The 12,154-nt window shown below is 43.1% G+C and overlaps 1 protein-coding gene across 3 annotated transcripts; it reads right to left on the reverse strand.

The window, feature by feature from the left end:
- Positions 1-3,845: 3,845 nt before the first annotated feature.
- Positions 3,846-12,113, reverse strand: vipas39 (VPS33B interacting protein, apical-basolateral polarity regulator, spe-39 homolog). Of its 3 annotated transcripts, XM_031878888.1 has the most exons (19): positions 11,371-12,113; positions 10,728-10,820; positions 10,507-10,612; positions 10,278-10,415; positions 10,156-10,194; positions 9,943-10,007; positions 9,755-9,811; positions 8,060-8,152; positions 7,927-7,960; positions 7,711-7,813; positions 7,557-7,584; positions 7,294-7,367; positions 7,134-7,209; positions 6,610-6,744; positions 5,197-5,238; positions 4,947-5,123; positions 4,579-4,668; positions 4,388-4,492; positions 3,846-4,089 (listed from the first exon to the last, which is right to left on the reverse strand). In XM_031878888.1, the coding sequence occupies exons 2-19, from the start codon at positions 10,818-10,820 to the stop codon at positions 4,069-4,071; spliced, it is 1,476 nt and encodes a 491-aa protein (XP_031734748.1). In that variant the 5' UTR covers positions 11,371-12,113; the 3' UTR covers positions 3,846-4,068. The 3 variants fall into 3 exon arrangements, with proteins under 3 accessions (XP_031734748.1, XP_031734750.1, XP_031734749.1); XM_031878890.1 differs by lacking the exons at positions 3,846-4,089; positions 4,388-4,492 and having other exon boundaries at positions 4,585-4,828; XM_031878889.1 differs by lacking the exons at positions 3,846-4,089; positions 4,388-4,492 and having other exon boundaries at positions 4,585-4,847.
- Positions 12,114-12,154: the final 41 nt, after the last annotated feature.

Genomic DNA, 12,154 nt, shown 5'->3' on the forward strand with positions numbered 1-12,154 from the left:
TAGATCTGTTTATGTATATGATCAGGTGAGTCTATATCTGTTTATGTTGTGGCAACCCGGGGGACGTGGAGGCAAGATTCAGCGATAAAACCGGTGACTCAAAGACAGTAGCCATGTAACAAAAAGTGTCCTTTAATAAACAGGGTAGGGTAAAGCGGGATAGGGTCAAACTCAACAAAAGATTCCTCCCGGTCGGGATCTTTGGCCTTCGGGCTACACTCAGCGTGAGATGATTCCTCTGTCCTGTTTGGGCAGAGCAGAGGAGGGAGGTGAGTCCACTTAATTACCTCCGGTCTGCTGAAGCTCCTCTCCAGAGGTTCAGGGGATCTTTGTATCCTCTGCCTAGTCTGTCTGCCGCTGCTGCTTCACAGCTGCTCCTTCCAATTAGCTCATGGGCTGCAGGTGTGACCACTGCCATGTGCCTATAGTGGCTGCAGCATCTGCACCGGATAGTATACTCCCTCTATCACCTCCCCCAACCTGAGCTTGGGGATCCGCCTCCTGTGCTGTGTTGGCTCGGCTTTTCCCTCTGGTTTGCCACAATGTGTATAATCAGGTGAGTCTATATCTGTTTATCAGGTGAGTCTCTATATATACATATACATACAGGTGCTGGTCATATAATTAGAATATCATCAAAAAAAATTGATTTATTTCACTAATTCCATTCAAAAAGTGAAACTTGTCTATTATATTCATTCATTACACACAGACTGATATATTTCAAATGTTTATTTATTTTAATTTTGATGATTATAACTGAGAACTAAGGAAAATCCCAAATTCAGTATCTCAGAAAATTAGAATATTGTGAAAAGGTTCAATATTGAAGACACCTGGTGCCACACTCTAATCAGCTAATTAACTCAAAACACCTACAAAGGCCTTTAAATGGTCTCTCAGTCTAGTTCTGTAGGCTACACAATCATGGGGAAGACTGCTGACTTGACAGTTGTCCAAAAGACGACCATTGACACCTTGCACAAGGAGGGCAAGACACAAAAGGTCATTGCAAAAGAGGCTGGCTGTTCACAGAGCTCTGTATCCAAGCACATTAATAGAGAGGCGACGGGAAGGAAAAGATGTGGTAGAAAAAAGTGTACAAGCAATAGGGATAACCGCACCCCGGAGAGGATTGTGAAACAAAACCGATTCAAAAATGTGGGGAGATTCAGAAAGAGTGGACTGCAGCTGGAGTCAGTGCTTCAAGAACCACTACGCACAGACGTATGCAAGACATGGGTTTCAGCTGTCGCATTCCTTGTGTCAAGCCACTCTTGAACAACAGACAGCGTCAGAAGTGTCTCGCCTGGGCTAAAGACAAAAAGGACTGGACTGCTGCTGAGTGGTCCAAAGTTATGTTCTCTGATGAAAGTAAATTTTGCATTTCCTTTGGAAATCAGGGTCCCAGAGTCTGGAGGAAGAGAGGAGAGACACACAATCCACGTTGCTTGAGGTCCAGTGTAAAGTTTCCACAGTCAGTGATGGTTTGGGGTGCCATGTCATCTGCTGGTGTTGGTCCACTGTGTTTTCTGAGGTCCAAGGTCAACGCAGCCGTATACCAGGAAGTTTTAGAGCACTTCATGCTTCCTGCTGCTGACCAACTTTATGGAGATGCAGATTTCATTTTCCAACAGGACTTGGCACCTGCACACAGTGCCAAAGCAACCAGTACCTGGTTTAAGGACCATGGTGTCCCTGTTCTTAATTGGCCAGCAAACTCGCCTGACCTTAACCCCATAGAAAATCTATGGGGTATTGTGAAGAGGATGATGCGAAATGCCAGACCCAACAATGCAGACCCAACATCAGCTCGACAATCTTTTAATAGAGAGCTGAGTCAGTAGGTAGCCCTGTATCGGGCCAGAGAACCCCCGGATCTAACACGTGTTAGATCCGGGGGTTCTCTGGTGTTCTGTCGAGGAAACTCGCCTGGCTTCTGCTAACTACCGTTACTCCTGACGTCTACCCTGCTTCCACTGGTAACATGCACTAGGCCGAGGGGCCACCCTGGCCAAGCGCTTCTACCTAGTCGCGTCAGTTATGGCAGCTTTCCTCTTTTGGATCCGGGCTCTTGGTAAATTGCCAGGTTAGGTTTTAACGGCTAGGATTATAACTAAAACCGTAAGGGACTGTTAAGTGGACCGGTCACTAGGATAACCATTAAGAACTCTTGTTGTTAACATACAATAGCTTTAACCTTCTACTACCTCAGCAAATTAATGCTCTTGAGAACTTTACTTTAAATGCAGATTAGATATTTATTGCAGGATATATTAGCAAGGGCACAGCTACAGCTCACATAAAATAATATGATACTTGATTCAATCAGGTTACAATTTCTTCTCTGGTTATACTCATTAATTTTCGATGCCGAGGCGGCTCGGTGGAGCTGGATTCACAATGTAATAAAAAGTCCTTTTGGGGTTTTCAGGAGCTGAAGGTCCGGCCGAACCTTCAGCTCCTCCTGCGAGGCCAACGAAGTCCGTTCAGCGCTCTCTCAGACTCAGTACAAAGTCTTTAGGGCGGCTGCGTCCATCTGTTGTCCGGTTGTTAAAGTCAAACAGGGGGGAGAGGAAAATCTCCGTCTTTCAATCTTTGTCCTGGAACGGCTGTCTTCTTTCCGTGAACAGAGACGAAGTCCTCCGATTGCTGCTCTTGTTGCTCCGGTTGCTGCTCTTGTTCTTGGCTCTGTACCTTGTTGGACCGTCCCACTGAGGCACTAATAAAGGATGATCTGATCTGATCTCAGTGTGGTTCTATAAGCTCTTTAAGATATGATGGTGTCTGACCAGTTCGGGCTTAGTCGGTCAGTAAAAGCATTTTAAACTCTATTCTAGATGTTACAGGGAGCCAGTGCAGAGAAGCTCATACAGGAGTAATATGATCTCTTCTCTTAGTTCTTGTTAGAACACGAGCTGCAGCATTCTGGATCAGCTGGAGAGATTTAAGAGACTTATTAGAGCAGCCTGATAATAAGGAATCACAGTAATCTAGTCTAGAGGTAACAAATGCATGAACTCATTGCTCTGCATCTCTTTGAGACGGGATGTACTTGATTTATTAAATATTACGTAGGTGAAGAAAGGCAGTCCTAGAAGTGTGTTTTATCTGAGAGTTAAAAGACATCCTGATCAAAGGTAACTCTGAGATTCTTTACGCTGCTGCTGGATGCAGATCATAACATCTAGTTTGATCGATATACATCTGTGGTCCAGATGTTTCTCCTAAAGGCAGCTGGAGGTCTCTGTACAAGCAGACCTCCAGTGGAGGGTTGGACACGGGGCAATAGCCACAAACAGGTCCAGAGCACCTTGATCCTGAGCTGGGGGGGGGGGGGTGTATTCTGATATATCTGTTTGTTCAGTGTCCTCGGCTCTCAGCACTGTTTGAACTTTTAAAAAGCTGGTTCCAGGGTCTTGGGGATGTTTTTACGTTTGTTTTGTTTGTCTTTGGTCCCAAAGAGGAAAGCGGTCCACACTTTGGTGAACTTTTTGTCCGGTACGGTTCAGTAACAACACGCAGGAACCGGGCTCAGAGTGCCGGCAGTGTGGAGCTGGTCCCGGTTCTGAAGGGACTGCTAAAGGCCAGACTGAGGGTGGAACACACTTATTATCAAATGGACAATGTCACGGCCTTCAGCCGCATTTGGGCTGCGTGGGGGAGGAGGGAGAGCTGATCGTTCATGTGTGATACGTCGATACGTTTTCTGTGTTTGGATGAGTTGATTTATTTAATTTTTTTGAATCGATGACGTGACAGTGATCTGGTGTCTCCTGGATCAATAAAAGGAATTTAAAAACCAAACCTCTCCTCCTCCTCCTCCTCAAGTAGAAAACACTCAATTCATTTAAATATTTATTTATTTTTTCAATATTAATATTCATAAAATCAAACCCCACCCACCCTGTGTTCTGTGGGCGGAGTCAAAGTCAGCACTGGGCTCTGTGACCAATGAGACGCAGATGTGATCTGATTGGACGGCTCTGTTGTCACGGTGATGGCACTTCTCTTCAGGAAAGAGCTTTTTTGTTTCAAAATAAAAGTCTTCAAATGAAACGAGATCATTTAGTTCTTCCACCGGATTTGCTGAAAGAGAAGAAGAAAAAAAAACATGGCAGATCAAATGGTGAAGATGACTCCTCCTCTTGCTCCTTCTCCTCTACCACCTCTACCTCTCTTCTTCCTCCCCCTCTCTTCTTCGTCCCTCTCATCCTCCTCCCCTCCTCCTCCCCCCTCTTTCTGCTCCCTCTCTTCCTCCTCCCCCCTCTCCTTCTCCCTCCTCCCTGTCTTCTTCCTCCTCCCCTCTCCTCCCTCTCTTCCTCCTCCCCCCTCTCCTTCTCCTCCCTCTCTTCTTCCTCCTCCCTCTCTTCCTCCCTCTCCTCACCGTGTTGTTGAGCAGCTCCTCTATCTTCTTCTCCTCCGTTGATCCTCTCTCCACCTTCCCTCGGTATCCTATCAACTGCTGCCGGTCCTTCAAGTCCCGGTACGTCTGATTGGCCCAGAGACATGCCAGTCATTATGACATCATTTACATATCATCCAATCACAGAACAGCATTAATATTAACAGTCTCACGTTGATGACGATGTCATGACACTTGTATTTTTGAGCCAAAGAGATCCTGAGCTCCGCATCATCAACCAGTGCCACGTAGTCCTGCAGCACCTGTCAATCACAGGACACACCTGTCAATCACAGCACGCACCTGTCGATCACAGCACGCACCTGTCGATCACAGCACGCACCTGTCGATCACAGGACGCACCTGTCGATCACAGGACGCACCTGTCGATCACAGGACGCACCTGTCGATCACAGGACGCACCTGTTGATCGCACATGCACCTGTCAATCACATGATACACATGTCAATCACATGACACACATGTCAATCAACCCCCTCACAACAGGGTGGTGATGTTAGTTAGGCCCCGCCCTCCTCACCTGTGTGGGGGCGGAGTTCTTCTGCAGGATGTCTACGACTCGTTGGAAGCTGAGCGGTGACTTCTTCCTGGTGAAGCCGAGCCAGTTCCTGCTGGTGAACAGAGCGTCTACATCCGACCACGACTTCAGCTTCGCCCGCGCTGCCAACGCCGTCACAAAGTACTGCTTCTCAGAGATCTGGAGTCAGAGTCAGAGGTCAGAGACCGAGGACACACCTTTACCTGTAATATGTTTAAACGTCTCCTCACACCTTGAAGGTCTGACGGATGTTCAACGGGCCGCTGAAGGTTCCCTGTAAACACAAAGGAAACAAGCTGATCTGGTTCAACTGGTTTAAATAATGTGGTTCAGTTAAACTGGTTTAAAATAATCTGGTTCAGTTAAACTGGTTTCAATAATCTGGTTCAACCTGTTACCGCTCCAGTAAAAGTAGCCTAAAACGCCTATCCAAGGCGTACCCAAAGTAAACTGAAAGCTGTTCTTGAACCATTGGGAGTACATGCATGGTTCTGGTCTCTATTGAAAGGTAACACTCTGAAGTTTTTTCCCCCACAGTCAGAATCACTGTAAGTGCTACTGGCATTGAGTAATAGAACTTTGAACACACTGAAGTCGAAGGTTTTTATTTCCGCCTGAATATTTCTTTGCAAACAGATGCCTGCAGATGACTATAGCTGTGGCTTATTAGCTGTAAAACACAATGGGACCACAGCATGAAGCCTTACCTAGTCCAGGTTAAGATCTGATAACAATACCACAGAAAATTAATATTTCACACATGTTTTTCAGGGACCTGACTCGCGGTTACGCAGGTGACTTCCGTGTTCTGGCTGTAAATATAACCCCTGAAGCTGTATATCGTTATTTTCGAAATTTCATTGGCTATACGAAGCATCAGTCATCACAACGATCGGTTGCAATTGGCTCGAGCTTTACACGAAAGAAGAGGGGCGGGCACTTTCCTTCAACACGAACTCTCGTTGGCTGTTGTAGGCTGTAGACAGGACATGGAAGCTCCTATTGGGTCAAGTGAGGTGTCAATCAAAAGGTCAGAGTGCAGCCGCCATTTTGAGACCCAGAGACCGTTAATGTTTACATGTGAACTGGTTACGTTAGAAAATATATAGATATTTAGGCATATCTGCCGGCTAATATGAAATGATGCAACATCAGTCCGTGGGTATTTATGGTAATAATGTGTTTTGGACTGAATATTTTACTGGATTGGATCGTCTGGACTTTTGTTAATGTAACAAGAGCGTTTTTGTTGGAATATTATGGATGGCTGGAATACTATGAGGCTTCATCGGTGAGTTGCCTCGATTTTGTAACTGTTTGTTTGTGGGTTGGTGGGCTGACGGAGGCGTTGAGTGTACCTGCTGTTGTGATTGTATCTTGAAAAGGTTTGCATAAATCAAATCACAAGAATCTTAGCTTTCCAAAGACATGTCGCATCATTGCCCACCTATACATAGCAGTTGTACAGTTAACACTCCGACGACACGCGGGCGTTAAGAGGTTCTGGTTCAGTCATTCTGGTTTCAATAATCTGGTTCAGTCAAACTGGTTTCAATAATCTGGTTCAGTCAAACTGGTTTCAATAATCTGGTTCCTTTCTGAATCAGGACCCAGTAGAGTCTGGTTTAGTTAAATTCAAAGTAACCTCTGACTCGTTGTAGTGGTAGAAGCAGCAGTAATAGAGTGTCGTGATCAGCGGCATGTTGAGGATCGAAGCTTTTCTGGGAAACTTCTGGAAAACTTCCACCTTTCCACCACGTTCTGCCTGTCGGTCGGTGGTCTAGAAACAATATAGACAGTTTAAACTTGAGTAAACTGGGAGAGCTGACTGGAAAGTCAATATCACACAAGTAATACTGGTTTAACAAGACAGACCAACGCTGGTTTAATAAGACAGACCAACGCTGGTTTAATAAGACAGACCAACGCTGGTTTAATAAGACAGACCAACGCTGGTTTAATAAGACAGACCAACGCTGGTTTAATAAGACAGACTAACGCTGGTTTAATAAGACAGAATAACGCTGGTTTAATAAGACAGACTAACGCTGGTTTAATAAGACAGACTAACGCTGGTTTAATAAGACAGACTAACGCTGGTTTAAGACAGACTAATGCTGGTTTAAGACAGACTAATACTGGGTGAAACTGGTTTTGTGTGTTCTTTACCTCGATGATAACTTGTCTCTCCAGCAGAGTGTAGTGATCCTGAACATGAGAGGAATCTTCTGGAGAAAATGGAAGACTGGAAACAAACAAATGTGATAAAGTAAGTAAAGTTCCTTAGTTTAATATTTGTATATTTGTACACTACAAGTACAAGAGTCACCTGAGGCAGCTCTTCAGAAAGTCCCGCCTCTTGTTTTCATCAGCGATGCTCAGGTGTTCTTTGTACTGCAACAGCTGTCGCCATGGACACAGTTAGGTCAGACATGTGTACCACCGATACTTTAGTACTAGAACTGTGTACTGCTGGTGTATTAGTACTGGAACTGTGGACTGCTGGTGTATTAGTACTAGAACTGTGGACTGCTGGTGTATTAGTACTAGAACTATGTACTGCTGGTGTAATAGTACTGTGTTTATACGTACTGCCACATCCTCCATCCGGCCCAGAGCTCTGAGGACCAGAAGAACAGAACACATCAGATAAACACTGGACATGGACATCACACCAGGTGAGTTCAGGTGTGCACAGGTACAGGTTCAGGTGTGAGTAGAGACGGGTTCAGGTGTGGGTAGATACCTGAACAGCTCCAGCAGCAGCCTCTGGTCTCTGGTTTCAGTCAGATAGTGGATCAGATGTCTCAGAGCCGTCTGTCTGGACTCCAGCTCCCGAAACAAAACCTCTAAGCAAGAAAACACACAGAGTCAATAACACCAGGTCTGACTGATCCAGGACAAGGACAGACTGATCCAGGACCAAGTCTGACTGATCAAAAGTCGGAACCAACAGGCTGACCTTTACTCAGAGTCCTCTTTAAATATATTAAAACCTGAAAAAACAAACAAAAAAAACATGTCAGTTATTTTTAATAAAATCGACAATCATTTTTTTAAATTGTTGTTGCGGATCAAATGATGAATAAAGTTACAGCAGTGATGACGTTTCCATCGTGAGCAGTGACAGCGTAATCCAGCAGCAACAGTTTATCCTGAAGAGAACGAAACTTCTCTAGAGACACAACCTGAAACATACACAGAGAAATACAATGTGGTACTACATGAGATACTGAGACAGAAGTACTACATGAGACACTGAGACAGAAGTACTACATGAGACACTGAGACAGAAGTACTCCATGAGATACTGAGACAGAAGTACTCCATGAGATACTGAGACAGAAGTACTCCATGAGATACTGAGACAGAAGTACTCCATGAGATACTGAGACAGAAGTACATGAGATACACATTATAGTTTAAAACCTCTTCTCACTCCTGTAAAATTTGCCTAAAACGCCTATCCAAAGCGTACCCAAAGTAAACTGACAGCTCTTATTGAACCATTGGGAGTACATGTATGATTTTAGTCTCTATTGAACGGCAACACTCTGAAGTTTCTTCACAAACAGTCAGAATCACTGTAAGTGCTACTGGCATTGAGCTATGGAGTTTACAACACACTGAAAAAGAAGGTTTTTATTTCCGCCTGGATTTGTTTAGGCCAACAGATGGCAGCAGTTATCTATGGCTGGGACTTATGAGCTGGAAAATACACTGGTACGGTAGCATGGAGTCATAGTACTTCGTAGAATTTAGAATTTGATAACAATACAACAGAAAATTAATATTTTACACATGGTTTACTAAGAGTGCGGCCACGTAAAAACGCATTTGGAGGCTTGCCGTCACCACGTCAAAATGTATATACTATCGTCACGTCAAAATGCATATACTGTGATAAACTACGTGTCCGAAATTCGAACTATAGTTTGTTTATGTATGGTTAACTATAACATATATAACCATTATCAACTTTCACAGATTCTTGAAAATTCTCATGAACCAGACTTTGCTCTTGATAATCGGTCTCAGGTACTTGACTCACGGTTTTGAATTTCAGTTTTGAAAACTTTCCCAACATGCAATCTGCTGAATCTGCATATCCTTGTCTTCGTAATTTCATTGGCTATATGGAGCCTGAGATTCAATGGAATCTGTTGCGATTGGCTCGAGCTTTACTCAAAGAAGAGAGGCGGGCATTGTCTTTCAAAGCGGACTCTCGTTGGCTGTTCCAGACTGTGGCCGGGCTATAGAAGCTTCTATTGGGTCAAATGAGGTGTCAATCTAACCGGCGGAATGTAGGCTCCATTTCGCGATGAAAATCTCCGCTCTGTTGACATGAAAAGTGAAATTATGACCGAAATATGATCGCGAGTTATCATATCTGCTGGCTAATTTGAAATGATGCAACAACCCCCCGTGGGTCTTTATGGACGTACTAGTGTGTTTTGGACTAAATCTTTTACTGGATTCGATCCGAGAGGACCCTTAGCCACCTAGCAAGACCGTTTTTGCTGGATTAGCATGCACAAGGGAAACGTTACGAATCATAATCGGTGAGTCACGGCGATATTTTATCGGCTATTTTTGGAGTGCTTGTTTGACAGAGACGTTAACTGTACCTGCTGTTGTTATTGTATCTTGAAATGGTTTGCATAAATCGAATTACAAGAACCGTAGCTTTCTAATGAGATATCACATTAATACTCATCGTTACAGAGCAGTTGTGTACATAACACAAATCTACACTTATCTGTAACACTACCCCTGTAATACTACCTTACCTTTCCCTGCTGCATTCTCTGGACCGTTTCTTCTGGGGACCAATCACTGACATAGTCCTGATGACACAACATGATGACATCATCATTAGTACACCAGAAAAAAAGAATCTGATGGGCATCTTTACAGTCTTTAAACAGTCTTTAAATCAGATTACTTTAATTAGATTATTAGTCCTTAATCAGATTACCTTGTATTCTGATTTGGGTTTTCTGAGTTCTGGAGCGTAGAGCCTGACAGACGAGTCACTGAGCGCTAAAACACACAAACATCAACATCAGTCTAAGTCACTCATTCATAAGCTCACTTTCTACCTCGCTCTCTTACTCTTTCACTCTCTCTCTAACTCTTTCAGTCTCTCACACTCTGTCTCTCTCTCAACCTCAGAGTGTAGTTCACTCACAGTCAGTGAACGACTGGAAGTTTCCTCCTTTCGTTTTTCCTGCAGAGAAACAGATTAACCTTCAGTGTGTTTCAGTCACCTGTCTGTCCACCTGTCTCACCTGTCTGTCTCATCTGTCTCACCTTTGAATAGAGAGCTCAGAGAGTATCCTGAGTGACTCTTGCTGATCGTCACTGTGTCTGTGTTGATTTTGGGGAAGGCGGGCTCTCTGTCTGTTTTCTGATTGGACGCTGCCGTCTCACTGACCGACCAGGAAATACCTGAGGAGACACAGGAAATGATCGTAACCCTGCAGCCAATCAAAGCTCACGATTCTAACTAGGCGTTTTAATAACAACAGTCATGTCTTACTGCCGACAGGTTCTCCGCTCCAGCTGACCTTCTCCACCTCTTCTTCATCATCGTCTTCCTCCACCAGGCAGCGAATGCTGTTCACCGCCCGCTTTGACTCCTTTAACTGGAGAACACAATGTCAACACTTCAAGGTCTGTCAGTGCACCTGTGTGTCAGTGCAGCTGTGGGTCTGTACACCTGTGGGTCAGTGCACCTGTACAGGTAGATTTGGGTCTCACCCGGCTGAACTCGTCATCTTCATCATCGAAGGTGAAGGCTTTAAACTTGGAGCTGTTCCAGTAGTCTTCCTCGTCTGCTTTACTCTTCATCATCTGGACAAACAAAGAAAACTTTATTTAAACTGTCAACATGAAGAAGAAGAGCTTCACGAGATGTTAGAGTCAGAAGCTAACATGTCAGCTGGCTGATGTTCACCTGTGTATTTACGTGTATATTGTGTGTATATTTTATGCATTCTGTGTATTCTACTCTGTGTGTGTATTCTGTATATTCTGTGTATATTCATTCTGTGTGTATATTCTGTTTATTCTGAGTGTATATTCTGTGTATTCTGAGTGTATATTCATTCTGTGTGTATATTCTGTGTATTCTGAGTGTATATTCATTCTGTGTGTATGTTCTGCGTTTATATTCATTCTGTGTATATTCTGTGTATTATGTGTATTCTGTGTCCCAGCTTGGATGTATCTGTTAGCATGCTAACAGATACGCCAGTGTGTAACCCGGATGTAACTCTTTGTTCCACGTTGACAAACGGCGGGAACAGTAGTTGTCCACACGCGCACACAGAATATGTTCTTTGATCCAACATACATGAGTTTAAAACACGATAATCGATCAGAACCGATCAGATGTGTTTACCTTCAGTTGTAGCTGCTACTCTTCTTTGACGGAGGCTTCACGACTTCCGGCAACGCGCAGGCTGCTGGGAGTTGTAGTGAACAATGAAACAGCCGAAGTGATAAGCTCAAAGCCCCGGTAATAATTACAAATATAATAATTAAAGATATAATAACTAAAGGAAAATATTAACAGAAGTTTTTATGACGTTAACCTAATAAAATATGAACCAAATATAAATACATTTATTTTATTTAATCTTTCATTCAAAGAATTTAAATCGAACAAACTGGACAAAACTATTTAAAAATTATACGATTTAAAAAATGAAAAAATAAAATAAATAAAATATAAAGTGGTGAAAAGTAGACAAAATAAAAAATTACCTTTAAAAATGACAAAAAACAAACAAACATATTTTTGATGTTAGTAAGTGATTTAATGTAGTGTGTAATGACCGATCCATTTTAATACTATAGTTGTTTTTTAATCTTATATTATTAATATTATTACTTTTAATGTTTGATCATTGTCAGTCTGATTTAGTCTCATTAAGCTTCTATGACTTTGTTTTGAAAAGTGTTGTAGTAATAAAGTTTATTATATTTACTATTACTGGAGGTTTACTTTGAAAGGCTCTACAGGAAGTAGAAAAAATGAAGTGGTTTCAAGTTTCATCTGAAAAGTCAGAGACTCAGACGTTTAAGGACAGCTGGTCAGAATACAAGTACAGTAAGTACAGCAGTAATACTACAGCAAGTACAGCAGTACTACTACAGTCAGTACAGCAGTAATACTACAGCAA

Source organism: Anarrhichthys ocellatus, unplaced genomic scaffold (assembly GCF_004355925.1).
Source record: "Anarrhichthys ocellatus isolate YVR2014 unplaced genomic scaffold, GSC_Weel_1.0 scaffold208, whole genome shotgun sequence".
Taxonomy (NCBI): domain Eukaryota; kingdom Metazoa; phylum Chordata; class Actinopteri; order Perciformes; family Anarhichadidae; genus Anarrhichthys; species Anarrhichthys ocellatus.